This window comes from Charadrius vociferus, unplaced genomic scaffold, assembly GCF_000708025.1.
Source record: "Charadrius vociferus isolate BGI_N301 unplaced genomic scaffold, ASM70802v2 scaffold63, whole genome shotgun sequence".
Lineage (NCBI taxonomy): Eukaryota > Metazoa > Chordata > Aves > Charadriiformes > Charadriidae > Charadrius > Charadrius vociferus.
In genome coordinates, this window is record NW_009647579.1 from 1017539 (window position 1) to 1031801 (window position 14263).

Sequence of the window (14263 nt, forward strand, 5' to 3'; positions counted from 1 at the left end):
AGGGTGCAGGTATAGAAATTGAGCAATTTTTCATATCACCATCTTATATTTCACCTGCTTACTATGTCTTTTCATATCATTGGCATTTTACAGGTAGTTAAAGCCTGGAAATTTGGGTCTTTCTAGAAGAACAATAATCACTTGACCTCTAGAGAGTGACTTCAATAGCCATTTCTACAGGAATTTCAGTAATAACAGGGACAATTTTCAAAAGGCAACATAGGATGTAGCCCTTCACTGTGTGCACTTAACTTTGAACATCCCTACCTCCATCAGTAATCAGTGACACTAACACAGCGACACTTCATGGGACTATTAATTTCCTAAGTATTTGCAGGAAATAGATGGATCCCCACCTACTACACGAATGCACGAGAAGACACGACGCTTGTGTTGGAGAAAGCGGTATGTGGTCTTAAGAAAAATAGTACACAGCTTGCTATGAAATATCCTCGTGTAAGATATGATCAAGCAAGAGCCAGGCACTGTGCGAATCCAGGCAAAAACGCCCAGGGCAGCAGACTGCCTACGTTGCCAATGGCAAGTGAGCGGAGATGAGATAGGGCAGCACACACTTTCTCAGAGCACATCCCCAACCTGCCTCCGCAGCCCGCTGCTGGGGCTGCCGCCACGGGGGCAGAATTTGTAGTAGGAGAGGGGGTAATTGAGCCAGGCACCCTGGTGAGAAAGGAAACGTGACGGAAAGGAGATAAAACCATGCAGAACAGTTTAGAACTGTGCTAGGGTGGCAAGGTCTTTCCCAACCTCAGGTGACCTCCATCCAGACCATTTTACCTCATCACAATTCCATACACCCTTTCCAAAAATCACAAACCCAGCGTAAGCTCCCACGAGCCCTACAAATTGTACCAGATCTCCTCACCTCGCTGCCAACCAGCTGGCCTGTGCCAGCCCTGTGCCCAAAACCTCCACTGTCCCTTCCAAAGTAACACACGCCCCCAGCTCCAGTCTTCTTTCCTGCCAAATTCTGTTTTGCATATGTTGCTGAAAGCTCTTGAGCCGACTTTGTCAGCAGGAGCTTCACACAGGCATGGAACATCGATTAAACCTTTCGCTAACATCTTTGATAGGCACAGTTTGGATCCACAGTAATACTTCTCTGAGCACATGCTCCTCATTTCAAAAAGCTAACTGGACGCAGAATAAGATTTCAAGTCCTTTTTTTACATCTAAATTGAATTGCCTGAAAGCTTTAGCTGTAGAGCTGTTAGTTCAAATCTGAAATAGGAAACAGAGAAATGTAACACTAAATCAAATTAATGTTATTGTAATGTTGCTTTTTTAATAACTGTTTTGTTTGCAGTTCATTTAAACTTGGCCTCTATGATTTTTCAAGGAACATACCATGACTTTTTCCAAGCTTTTCCCACAGGCAAGTACATCCTCTATTTTTTATTTCATCTGTTTATCTATTTATCCATTGCACTTGGTTGCAATACCCCCAGGATTGATATTAGACATAATCTTTCACCAGAGGAAGGGTTTTGTTTTGGTTTTTTTTCTTTGTTTGTTTGCTTTTTAAGCAGGACATCTCCCACAGCATGACCTACAAAACCAGTGATAAAGATGGCAATATACATAAGGTTGAAATACAGAGCATTGAACAAAATTATTTCATACTATCAGTCATGGTCAAAACTGTACTAGTATATAGACCACAGCGTAGAAGACTGCCCATCTAAGTCTGAAGTTCTTACACATAATCATAGAATTTTCATATTTTTAAATTTTCAAATTTTATATTAAAAAGACCTGCAAGTCATTAACTGTGGCCCTTGACACTGATCTATCTATTGCATTTTGTGCAACTGCCTATTATTCAGAGGAAAAAGAGTTGCTTTTATTTTTTCAAATAATTTTTAAATAATCTGAGTTTAAAAGTCACCAGTGACTATTTCACAAGCAGGAACTTTCAAGTAACCATTAAATTAATCTGCAAGTGTATTTTTCTGATAAAAAAAACCCATAGCTCACTGAATTCAGACAAATCCTGTATATTATGAATCGACCAACCACATGATTGATGAAATGATGCGTGAAAATAGAGGCAGAGGCAAAATAACCTACTTGAACCCAGAAAATTTTCAGACAATAATCATTACCAGCTTTAATTAACTTCAACACAAAAGCGGGGGCTCCTTCTGTTTCAAGTTAATGAAGCTCAACACACAGACACTACAATTAGAGACAAAGCAGAAGTCTAAAGCAAGTTGTATCTTAGGATTGAAATAATGAGCTTGTTATTTTAATTTTGTAGTCAGCAATTACGTGAGATTCGGAAACAAAGAAACAATACACGCAACCGAAATGTTAAGGTACAAATGTAGCTGGTTTTCACTCAGTATCTTTCTTACAAGCTAAAGGCAAGAAAATAACTTCTTTACTACAATACACAGTATGTACAATACCGTGGAAATATTTCCACTATGATCATCTACGATTTACTCACTTTCATACTACACAAGTCAGAAATGTGACCTCATCTAAAGCTATGAACTGCTCAGCGACTTCTATCTTGCCTTTCTCATATATATTCATTAAATCTTTATCTATAATACTGTTATTTCCATTTAAAATTATTGTTGTGTAGCAGAAAAGCGGCTCTCCCACAAAAATGAATAAACCTAGATTACTTCCACCCTTTCAATAATTTGCCTATTCCTAAATATCAGGTTGGAAGAATATATGACCTTTAACTTAATCTCATCACCAAGCACCTCCAAAAAAAAAAAAAAACCAAAAAAGCACAAGAAGAGAAAAGATGGTCTGCCATTTATTTCTCCCATTTATAGTTTATTAAACCTAAAGATAATAGGAAAAAGGTGGAAAAAAGCAGAGAATGTCTGGGCTGTAGTATCAGATATCACTGCTTATTACTGGCTATCTGCCTAGTAATCATAAATCCATAGGGTAATATTCTAAAATCTTTTGCTTTTCAGGTAGGTGTGAGCCAAAAAGAAAAAAAAGTTTAATTTTCTACGAAGAGCAGAAAACAGCAAGCACAGCACAATTGGGTACCAGGATGCATAAATATTCCTGATTACAAACCCTTTCGCATAAAGCAAACAGGAAGAGTTTGAAGCTAGCAGTGTGTACATCATGCAAAAGGTATCTCTGTCCCAAAAGATAGATATCACATAGACTATGAATGAACTGCTCCAATAAATTATATTATTCCTCAGAGGGGAAAGGAGAGCAATGTTATAAACAGTGACTTCAGAAAAGCGAGAACAATAGGGCATTGAATTTTGCAAGGCTGAATTAAGGATCTTTTTTTCCTGGAGGAGAGCTCAGTACCATTGACCAATGAGCCTTATAAATAAAAGCATTAACTCCAGCACTGCCTGCTCCTCTAAGCACCTTAGCGTCTCATCCTCTCAACGTACCAGAAACTAAATGTAGATACAAAGTACGTGCGAGTACATACAGATTTAAATAGAAGTTTCAAATAGATTCTTTAAAATATACTTTCCAGACAGTTCAGAAAGCATGGGATTCTGGCAAAACGCACGTCTCAAACACGCAGCTTTGATGATAGACTGCGCTGTGTATCTTTGGTGTAGAAGTCTTAACAAATCAGAAAACAACAATCTCTGTACATCACCTCCTCCCCGTGCTGTCGGATACATACAGAATATCCGCAGATAAAGGAAAGCTAAGCCAGAGCAGCGTTTTTCAAAATGAATCTTGATAGGATCAAAATCCTCAGAACTGCCACTTTCCTTCAGCATCGCTTAAACCAAGGAAAGTCGGTTTGTTGAAACCTTCACCAAGAGCTTGACAGGACTACAGGAGCGCAGGAGCAAACCTGACTCCCAGCGTGAAACTGCTGAGCGCGGAGGGCAGGGCTGCTGCTAGCCATAGCCGGGGAAACGGCCCAGGGCTCAGAGTTCAGGCCGCTGAGTAGCTGACTTTTTCTGCAGCAGAAAGTTAAAAGATAATTAGAAAGCGTTTTCAGAAGCGTTTCAGAAGGTGACAAGTTTTTTGGTTTTGGTTTGTTTTTTTTTTTCCTGAGAGAGGGACGTTCACTAATTTCTAGGCCACAAGTCTCAACAAGCAAGTACAAGCAACTGCCCACTATGAAGTGATTTTTAATCCCATGTTCCTGTTTGCTATCACCAATACGTCAACCATTAAGCATTGGCAAATCTGACTTCATCTTGCATGGTCACTTCGCCTTTTCACAGGCTTCTAAGGTGCTTCCTTGGTTAATTAGAGCTGGAAATTGTTAGTCCCATAAATGTCTACTAGAGACATGTTTTTAAATGTGTCATTCTCTGTCTGCTCTGACAATGAGAAGACAAGTTTCTCTGAGGTTTATGGCAATCTCAAGGAACATATGTTTTTCAATAACATTGTGATATTTTTCCTCATCTCCTATGCAGCGTTCCTCCCTCACTCCGCACACACTTGTTTTGCCAAACTGAAGGTTTCTTTTGTTTTATAACGAAGCTTATGTCAGGCAGCTTCTTACTGTTTATATAATTGCCTAACCTGACACAGAAGAGGATAGAAGAAAGGTTTCTGCTTTTTTTTTTTTTTTTAAAGTACTTGAAAATGGTTTCTCCATTTTAGCTTCACTTTAGCTTTAGCAAAGGTAACAGCTTTAGAGAGACTTGCAAAAAGATTACTGTCAGTACTCTTGAAACACAAAGATATTAACACTTAACAGCTTTGCCTTTACACATTATTTAGTTATTTCTCCTTCTCCGGCCTTCTTTCCTGCACTTTACAGTCTTCTCACACCTAACCGTTTACTGCACTGTTTCTGCTTTCTCCTGCATCCTCCACAGTCTTCCTTTCACAAACCTCAGTTTCCCCTTGCTTTGTTTAACTTGTTCTGCCCATTCTCGCATCCCTGCCCAGACCAGTGGACCTGACGTCCAGGAGGTGCTTCTCTTCCCAAGCCACAGCCTGCTTTGAAATGCAGGGAAAGATGCCAACTGCTCAATTATAAATGGCGGCCCACATGGATCACACGCTATTTTGACTGTGTGGAAAAGGCAATCACTTTGGCAGAAGCTATTGTGGTTTGGGCGTTTTTGGAAGGAACGCTTGGCATTTTGAAAGAGGAAATTTTTTGAAGCCTTGAGTGAAGCTCTTGCAAGCTTACACTAACTCCCAGCTTGATATGACAAATTTCAACCTAATTTTAAGGCTGCAGCATTAAGTATTGTTATTGATTTTCTGCTAAAAGTTAATTTCATAACGTCTTTTTTTTTTTCCCCTGCTTGAAAGTGAACATGTCTGTTTTCATACGACTGGCTCCTTCTGGTACATCATTATCCCTTTATCTGAACAACACTAGCTTATTCCTCTATCTGTTCTATTGGAATAAGTTAAAGAATTGCCTTGCAAAAACAATAAAAGAAAGAATTCCATATTGCAAACACCGAGTTTTATCACTATTCTAATGAGAACTTCTGTTTTACTTATAACCTTAACCTGTGAATTTATGTGACTATGCAAGCATATCAGCTTTTATTTCTTTTAAACAAGTCTCTAATTCTTATAAGATGCTTACGAAGAGCATAAAAAAAAAGCAACCTGGAAATACTTAATGATTTGAGCATGGGAAAGGAAAAACTGTATATACGTATTATACGTATGTAACTAATTTCTGTTCCATCTTGTTACTGCTGTTAGACCTGACCTGTGACTCTTCTTAGTTTTGGAAAATACTTTTTTTTTTTTGCAGAATTGTGCCAGAGAGGAAAAGTCTTATACTGCAGTTCAAATCCATCCTCTGAATCAAGCAGAACAGAAACTCAGACTAGGGCCTCCGAGATCCAAACCGACTGCCCCATCCATCAGGCTTTTCTGAGCTCAGTGTCTCACAAACTCTTCTGCTGCAGTTGTTTCACATCATATAAATAATTTAATATTCACTAGAGAAGCAACTTGAACAGGTTTCTCATATCCTGAGAGCCCCACCTATTTGATTACGAGTTGTTCCAAAGTGGAGGTTTCCCTTGTTCAGGAAAAGCTTTGGGGTAACTCAATGTTCAATTGGAGAACTTGAAATTTTGAAAACACTCATGGGATGAGAAAGTTATTTCCTTCTCATTTCTGGTAGCAAGCAAACGCAATAAAGGGACAAATAAATACAAAAGGAAAAATCTCAGGAAGACAAAATTATCTGCTCAGTCATACAGTTCTTTGACAATTCCAGGTTTCAGATTTCTGTAATTATTTACAGCAGATATCACCAGGCAAAAAGCACTGTGTCCATATTCGATGGGTAGAACTGAATTTATAGTGTGTTCTTCAGTACACACTTCACACAGTTCAGATAGCGATTACTATCACAACAGAGGTAGGTAGGAATAAATCCATAACTGTCTGAAAACTATTCCTGGTAGCTCTTTAATGAGTCTAACCCGTTAAGGGTACCAAAAGGATGAGTCCTATAACTGCAGTCATAAGAATGAATCACCAGCATTCTGTGCCAAACTTTCTCAGAAGCAGAGCATGTTATTTGCAACATCAAATTCTGACCATAGCTTTCAGTTCCTTTCCTGTCAACCCCGTGTAGATAGAATAACTGGTCAACTAAATAGGCAAAGAATTACCGTTCTTTTTGACAGCTCCTGTATATAGGGCAGGATGGCACCAAAATGTCATTATTTATTTTTACAGCAGAGAAATTACAAATTAGCTGAAAAATCAACTCCTGCATCTCTGCTTCTCAGACAGTTAAACTCCATGCATTTCTGCGCTTTGCTATCAAACTCACTCTTATCAACAGAAGTTATGAACACACATAAACATAGAATAGTTCTAGTAATTTATGTCTGATTTGTTTGTAGTAAGAGAATTTAGGAATTCTTAGAAAGATACATGTGTGGAAGGGGGAAAGTAATGAAAATTACACACTTACAATTTTCTTAAACAGCACTTTCCCTCAACTCTCAAAAAAATTCTACAAAACTCCAAAGTGAAAAAAAAAATTAATAAAGAAGTTAATCTTCATCATTAGAAGAGGAACCAATTATATCACTAGCCTTTTTTTTTTTTCCTGGCTTCATAAAACCTTGTTCTCTTTTTCTGTTCACTTACCACAAAGGCAGAAAACAGATAATAACTTGGAGATTAGAATAACCCAAAAGGTTTTCTCTGTACGCTCTTTCTGATACTTAATCCCTGCCATGCATGCAGAGTGAAAGCAATGTGAAAGTCCTCCTCTGAAGGTTACCTTAGATGCGTATCAATTCTAAAGAATCCTTAGCCAGTAACATTTGAATTCACTTATATCTCGATAGTTCATAGTCATTTCAGTTTTCCTCTTCCCAACCTCAGCAAATAAATAGGAAAGAGTAGACAAGCTGAAGTGCTCTCCACTGAAAGGGCTTATCCTTAGAGCTAAAAATGTGGAAGTCAATTTGTTGCAGTTCTGCTATTAAAGCTGTTGAGAAGTCCTGAATTTGAATTCACAGAAAACAACAAGAATAATACCAAACTAAGAACTGCAAACCTGAAGCGCCTTTTTTTTTCTTTCAGAAAAAAGTACACAAGCATTTTCTGAAAGAAAAAAGAACCAATAAAGGAAAAACTAAAACTGAATAAAGACTCTAACAGATGCTTTTATCATTTAAACATGTCCTGTTGTGTCTTGTAGTTCACTAACTCACTAGATGCTCATGCTTCTATTCCCTTTTTCCTTCCACTTAGCCCTCCAACTGCAGTGTAAATCTGAAGAGTTTGGGGCTTTGTTGTTGCTGTTGGTGTTTAACAACATTCAAAATTCTATGCTTACTGTCTTTCCTTGATCTCTCTTATCTTTTGATCAGCATTGAAAACTTCGAACTATCCAGAAAACTGAGTAACAACCAGACTTCCACAGGTCCTGGCAGCATTTCTACATCATAGCCGTATCCAAATCACGCCTTCATCTGGATGCACATAACTGTATAGAAGAACCTGTTGCAGTGTCACAAGTGTTAGGGGAACCCAACACCAAGCCCCTTGAGTGCAAGTCCTGAGGTCCTGTGTGAGGCACCTCAGGAAAGAGCTCCAGAAGCAGATTTTAAAACTAAATAAACTATAAATTTTCCAGAGTTTCTAGCTACTTCTGCAAGAGTTGAGCAGGGCCATGAAAAGTTAACAGTTTAGATCGGTGCAGGTTAAGGATCTCTTCCTCATGGCTCCTTACAAGCTACAGGTACCCTGTCCAGATCCCGTTCAAGTATAGCTGAGAGCACTTTGGTCTGCAAAATATTCCAAAGAAAGTCTAAGGCAGCATTTAGGCTGTCAGATCTCATTTTAGGTTTCCAGGCTTGCAGTTTAGAAAGATTGATGTCTGATTGAGAAAGTAAGCAGCTAGAATATATAATCCATGAAGCACATCAAACCACAGATGCTCCACTGCTCTTTTAAATGCACTTTTCAAAAAGTCAGTTCAGTCAGTGTTCCTGAGTGCTTGAAGTCCAACAGACTTCCCTTTCCATTGTGGATGTTCAGAACCCTGCAAGAGCTGACTTCAGTCTTGTGGACATTGTTCTAACAGCCAGAAAAATATTACTACCAATAGATTGTAAATCTAGTCATTATGTGCCTCATTCAAAATTAGTGAGATAATAAATATACAAACAGACTTTTCTGAAATACTAACATGAAAGTAATGCACGTGTTATAATAGGAGTTTATTAAGATTATGTAGAATAGCTATTCTCAATTATCTTTTATCCTTGTATTTTCCAGTAACTGATATCAACGTAATTACTATCTATTTGATTAAATTTTAATTAAATACCTAAGCATTTGTTTTGCATGGTATCATCATATTAAATAAACATTTAGGTCAGAATTAAAAAAAAAGTAGCAGCAATTTAAGTTTCACTTTTATGTCTATATTTAAGCTCTATATCTAGCAGTTGAGTTTCAAAATCACTACAAGTCAGGTAGCTCCCCTTGGAAGGCAGCAATAAACCATCTAGTAATATTAACAGTTGAAGGATTAGACCCAAAAGCTACAGAGTTTATGAACTGGACTAATTCTGTTCCCCAACCCTCTTTTGCTTTCTCCTTAAACCTTTGAAGTCTCACCTTTCAAAAATCATTAAGTATGTATTAAAAAGTACATCATTCACCTGTGTAAACCACTGGAAAATCCTTAACTATCCGTCTGCTGATTTCACAAAATTTTTTCTATAGCCAACATATATACTCCAAGAGTAAGGATGGGATTTTCAAGGACACGAAATGCAATTAGGAGTTAATAGTCAGCAAAATCTGGCAGACAGGTACCTAACTCTGGTATAGTTTTGCAAACCTCTTCCTTAAGATTCAGCCATATGTTATGGATCCAAAAAAAAAAAAAAAAAAAAAAAGAAAACCAGCCTCATACCATTATTCCTTTTTTATCCCACTAAATTAACTTTAAGAGTATTCTTAAAAGTAAGTAATCCTTTCCTAAAAAATATTTGATTAATCCTCTTCTAGTCTCATGACATAAAACCGAAATAAGCTCAACCATCCCAAAGGACTGGCATTTGAACCTCTCCTATATTATATAGAAAGTGAAACTACCACAATCCAAAAAGAAAATATCTAGTAATTCAGGTGACATCAACTAAGCGCTAGTCTTGATTCTATTAGAAAGAAATAACCTTGCTTTTTTATTATCACATCACACACAGAGAAAACTCAGCTGGAATATAAGGCAAATGAACTAATGAACTTAATTAACACAGAAAATAAAAGAACTACCCTGCAAATGTGTGCGTATAATGAAACTGTTCAGCAAATGAACCATTAGCGATAACAAAATTTTGTATGACTACCTCCTGCCATTGGGGTCAGAGGTATGAAAACCGGGTAGGAATCAAGCATTATAAATCTTTATTGATCATAAAATTAATTTTGTAAGAAACAAAGTACAAGTTACTTTTACTGCTCCGCTGAGGACTCAAGCATCAGTTCCACCGCTAAGCACCCACCTCCTGAGATCACTGAAAACCAGAAATAATACAACACTATAATAGATCTTATCCTCCCTCTGGTCGGGTGGTAAGAGTACTTGATGCATTTCTATTCTAAGAGCTCAGATACGACCACATAAATAGTATGATGTTATAGAGGGCTCAGGTGCCAACACCGACCACACGACTGCAGTTTAAGCATGCTTTACCACCTCACTAGTAACTGCGTAAGAGCAGCCGCTGGGTATTACACTGGTGTATTTTTACACAACGGAACCTGTCCACTTTCTAATGGTTTGAGGAAATACGGTGGGAGGAGAAATCCTCTAAACCTCTGTGGTTGGATCGGCTGCATATGCAACAAAATCTTAAGTATATGACAGCTTCAGGGAAGAGTTTTCCACTTCAGAGCCTCTTCCAGGGGTCTGAACACAAACTCCACCGCAGTGTTTCCATGAATCATAAGGCAGCTGGTATCTTAGGAAACACATACTGGAGCACCAAGGAAGTAAATAATCAGGAGACCAAATTTCAGTTAACGATGATTATAAATGATCTATTTAAAAGACATTTCAAATCACCTCTGAACAGAAGATGTTACCCTCTTTCTAATCTTTTCCCAAAAATTTTCCTCTGGCAAGCAATTAAGTCAACAAAACTAAAAGGTGGTTTTAGAATCACTTCAAAACCCATAACATCCAATACTCTTGCTAGGCCTGTGCTTGGCAGTTGGTGCCTATATTGTTTTCTTCATCGTGTTAAAGCCACAAAATCAGAGGGAATTATTTCATTTTAAACAGGGGCAAGCACAGAGGCAGTGTCCTGTACAAAGCAAGATGAGCGATCCTTTAAGAGTATAGAAATATTGTGACAAGGCAACTTGCTGTAGCAATACAAATGGTAATTTATCTTATATCCCCAAATACGTTATTGGGAATGATTAAAGACAGTAAATTTCATTTAGCAACAATTTGAAAAGTGTCTTTAATAACACAGAATAACTTCAAACCATACCCACCAGGTAAGAGAATCCTGGACTGAGTTAAAGGTTCAAGTATAAGTAACGTTTAGAAGGTCTTTTCTTCTAACTTGCTAAAACTGCAGCTCTTGGTTCACATCCCTAACAGAAAAAAGAATCTCCCAAAGCCCAAATACTGTACGGTAAATCTTTAAAGTCATCTCTCACCAGTTCTTAGTTTGACCGTTACTTGAATGTGCAATTTATAACCCTGATAAGGTAAACATCATATCACCCATTTTGATTTATTTCTTTCAATTCACTGGGAATTTTATTTATGGTTATAACTACAAGGTTTTTATTGGTGGTGCCAATAGATTCAGTCCAGACAGTTGAGTGCTTAGACCATTATATGGCATTACAGTATATTGATTAGAATACCTATAAAATAAATAAGGAGAAAACTAATGATGTTACTAAGAAAAATGCCCAGAAGGGATCAGGTCCAGCATAACCAAATAATACAGTTTCAGGACTGCTGAAGAGAATACCAAGTCTAGAAGATGAACTTCCAGTTATTGTTTTCTTTAAATTGGTGCTTTTTCACAGTCAATAAAAATATTAATATAATTTTATTTCTCCCTTATATCATTTTTATGTACTGACACAGTACTATCTATACTGTTCTCAAAACATAGAAGGTGACACTGGACCAATAAAAAGCACACAAGCACTTGCTTGATGCGCTTTCTGAATTTCCAGAATATCCGAGCACCAAAGAGCACAGACCGGTGCTGTGTCACATACCACTAATTCAAAGCATTTAATCCTGTCTTCCACATGTCAGCCAAGGCAATACAAATGCCAAAAAATTCCTCTTTGATAGCAGAATTATATACACTGTCTATTATATAAGCCTTCTGTCCCCCTCCACTTCAATGTACACTATCAAATCATTCTGGCCATTATTTTATATTGAGCAGATGGTATTATGAGATTTTTGATAAAGAACAACAATCACCCAGCAAGGGTTGCAAAGGGGTCGCTGAAACCAAGATTAACAATTGATTAGCTTTAATGGACCGTGACAGTAATAAACAACAGAGCTCTACACAAAGATCTGATTGTCCTGTTAATGCTGCTGACACAAATGGCTTTTAACTGCCTTCCTGAAAGTGTTAATATCTTCAAAGCCTCAGCAAATGAAGGACTTTGTCAAAGTGAGAACTATCCTGCAGTGAAAAAGCACTTACTGTAGACCTCTAAAAAATCTTCTATAAAGTGTGTTTCTGATTTATTCAGACAATAAATCCTATTTCTCCAAGGCTTAAAGTTCAAAAAAATAAAATGCAGCACACCTCTGCAAGGCTGGAATGTAAGAGAGCTCTAAAACATTTGAATACAGAAGCCACCACTCACTGAATACAACAATACTACGAATTATCACTTTCAACGCTCTCATTTTATCCTTACGCCAACATGGACTGACAGATCTCAGTATCACAGCCTTTAAACTCATTTTTTTTTATCCTTAGTCTGAAAAGTTCGCTCCTTCCCCCCCCTCCTTCTGCACAGAAATCAGTAATTTGCATATATATTTTTTAACGAAATAAAATATTTTCTAATTACTGGAAGTAACCATAGTCAAATTTGAAAATAGAACTTGCAGATCTGTGTACCTCTTAGATATATGTATGGGAAAAAGTCTGTTTCCCTTAATGCTCAAGCTTAAAATTTAAAAGGACATATGGCAAATATTCACAGAAGGTTTTAAAATTAAATCTAGAGAGCTAGAGACAAAGTAAACAAAACTCCACCTAATATGGCATTCCAGAAACCAAGGATATCGAAATTCATTATAGATAAGGGGGTATTTACTCATTGCAGTCTTGAGTAACAATTTTTATTAAACTTTTCATTTTAGGTGAGATTACTTGGTTTCTAAATTAACATATTTTTTTTTTTAATTATATGTTTTAGTTAAGCATAGGTTTTCCTTTTAAACGTTTTTAACTGTGAGCTGCCATAGTGCTTCTCCCTCCTGTGGTATTCCTAAAGGCACCATTTTGAGACAATAAGGGTATGGCTCCGAGGGCTTCTAGGTAAGAGAAAAAAATGGTGTCTCAGACTCAGATCCGAATGCAAACTATTTGCACAAATCAAGGTCATACTAATCCCATCCCTGTGGGTCCCACCCCATCTGCAAATTCAACTCTCTATAGAACAATTCCTTGCCAGTACACTGCAACGATGAAACATGCTGCTAATTACTGTGTTTAAAAATCTTGACCTAAGCAAACATGCAGGGAATTTAAATGAAATCTCTAAAAGAGCAAAATCCACCTGCTTGGGCTCCCAACACACAAACACTAAACGCATAACCTGTCAAAGTACTGAGCCAGCCTTCATTAATTCCGTTTTCTGTAATCAGCATCCTTCTGTTACGCACATGCTTGGCTTTCCACAGCAGTTCTTCCAGCAAACTATTGTATAAACTGTTTAGTATACTCCGATGATAAATATTTAAGAAAATAATTATTAGTTACCTGTAAGTCAGCATCAAACTCATGTTTCAGGTAAGCATCTTCTGCAGCTTCAACAAGACGCTGAAAAAAGAAAAAAAAAAAAAAAGGTGTATTTTTGAAATAATAGATAGCATCTTTAAATCCAAGTGTTTCTTCTGGTAGAACAGGGGTCATTTGAGAATTGTTTAATTCATTGTCACCACATGTTATCTGCTATGATACTACATAGAATAGAAATAAATGAACCAGATGAAAAAAAGAATCAAGTTTTTTAAACCCTCAGTATCCATGACTGGTGGTACAAAACTCTCAAAACATCTCAACTGCTAATAAATAAATAAGGGCATTTTTTCCACTGGCGCTCACCCTGCAGCTCCCATTCCGATAGTGATTTCTGAAAGAACACAAAATAAAAAGTTGCTTTCACACTGGACCTCATTTTGCACGTAGGAGCCCTTTTAAAAATCTTTCTGAAAATAGCGGGTATTTCCTAATAATGCACTTGATTGCAAGCAACTGAAATAAAAAGGAATTTCTAAACAACACATCAAATATAAAAGATTAGACAAATAGAGATTAGGTTCGTTTACATAGCAGATTTGAAGTGTTGTACACCACTTAACATAGTACATAAGGACAAGAAGATTTTTTCTGCCATTACAGAAGTAATATTTACTGAATGACAGCAATTAAGCGGCATTTTTTCCTCTCAATAATATTTAGAACTCCCTGTAGTAGCTAGTGTTCCTTACCACTATCATTGGAAGGAAAAAAGGGGTTGCACTAAAACAACTAAAACACAACTACTTGAAAAATTTAATTCATATAGGTGTTTGCTG

The 14263-nt window shown here is 37.2% G+C and overlaps 1 protein-coding gene across 1 annotated transcript in view; it reads right to left on the reverse strand.

Moving 5' to 3' along the window:
- CACNA2D3 (calcium channel, voltage-dependent, alpha 2/delta subunit 3) overlaps positions 1-14263 on the reverse strand; it is a 459453-nt gene that overhangs the window by 302432 nt on the left and 142758 nt on the right. Inside the window, exon 4 of the mRNA XM_009880928.1 lies at positions 13446-13505. Coding sequence (XP_009879230.1) covers positions 13446-13505 — 60 coding nt within the window. The remainder of the gene's footprint in view (positions 1-13445; positions 13506-14263) is intronic.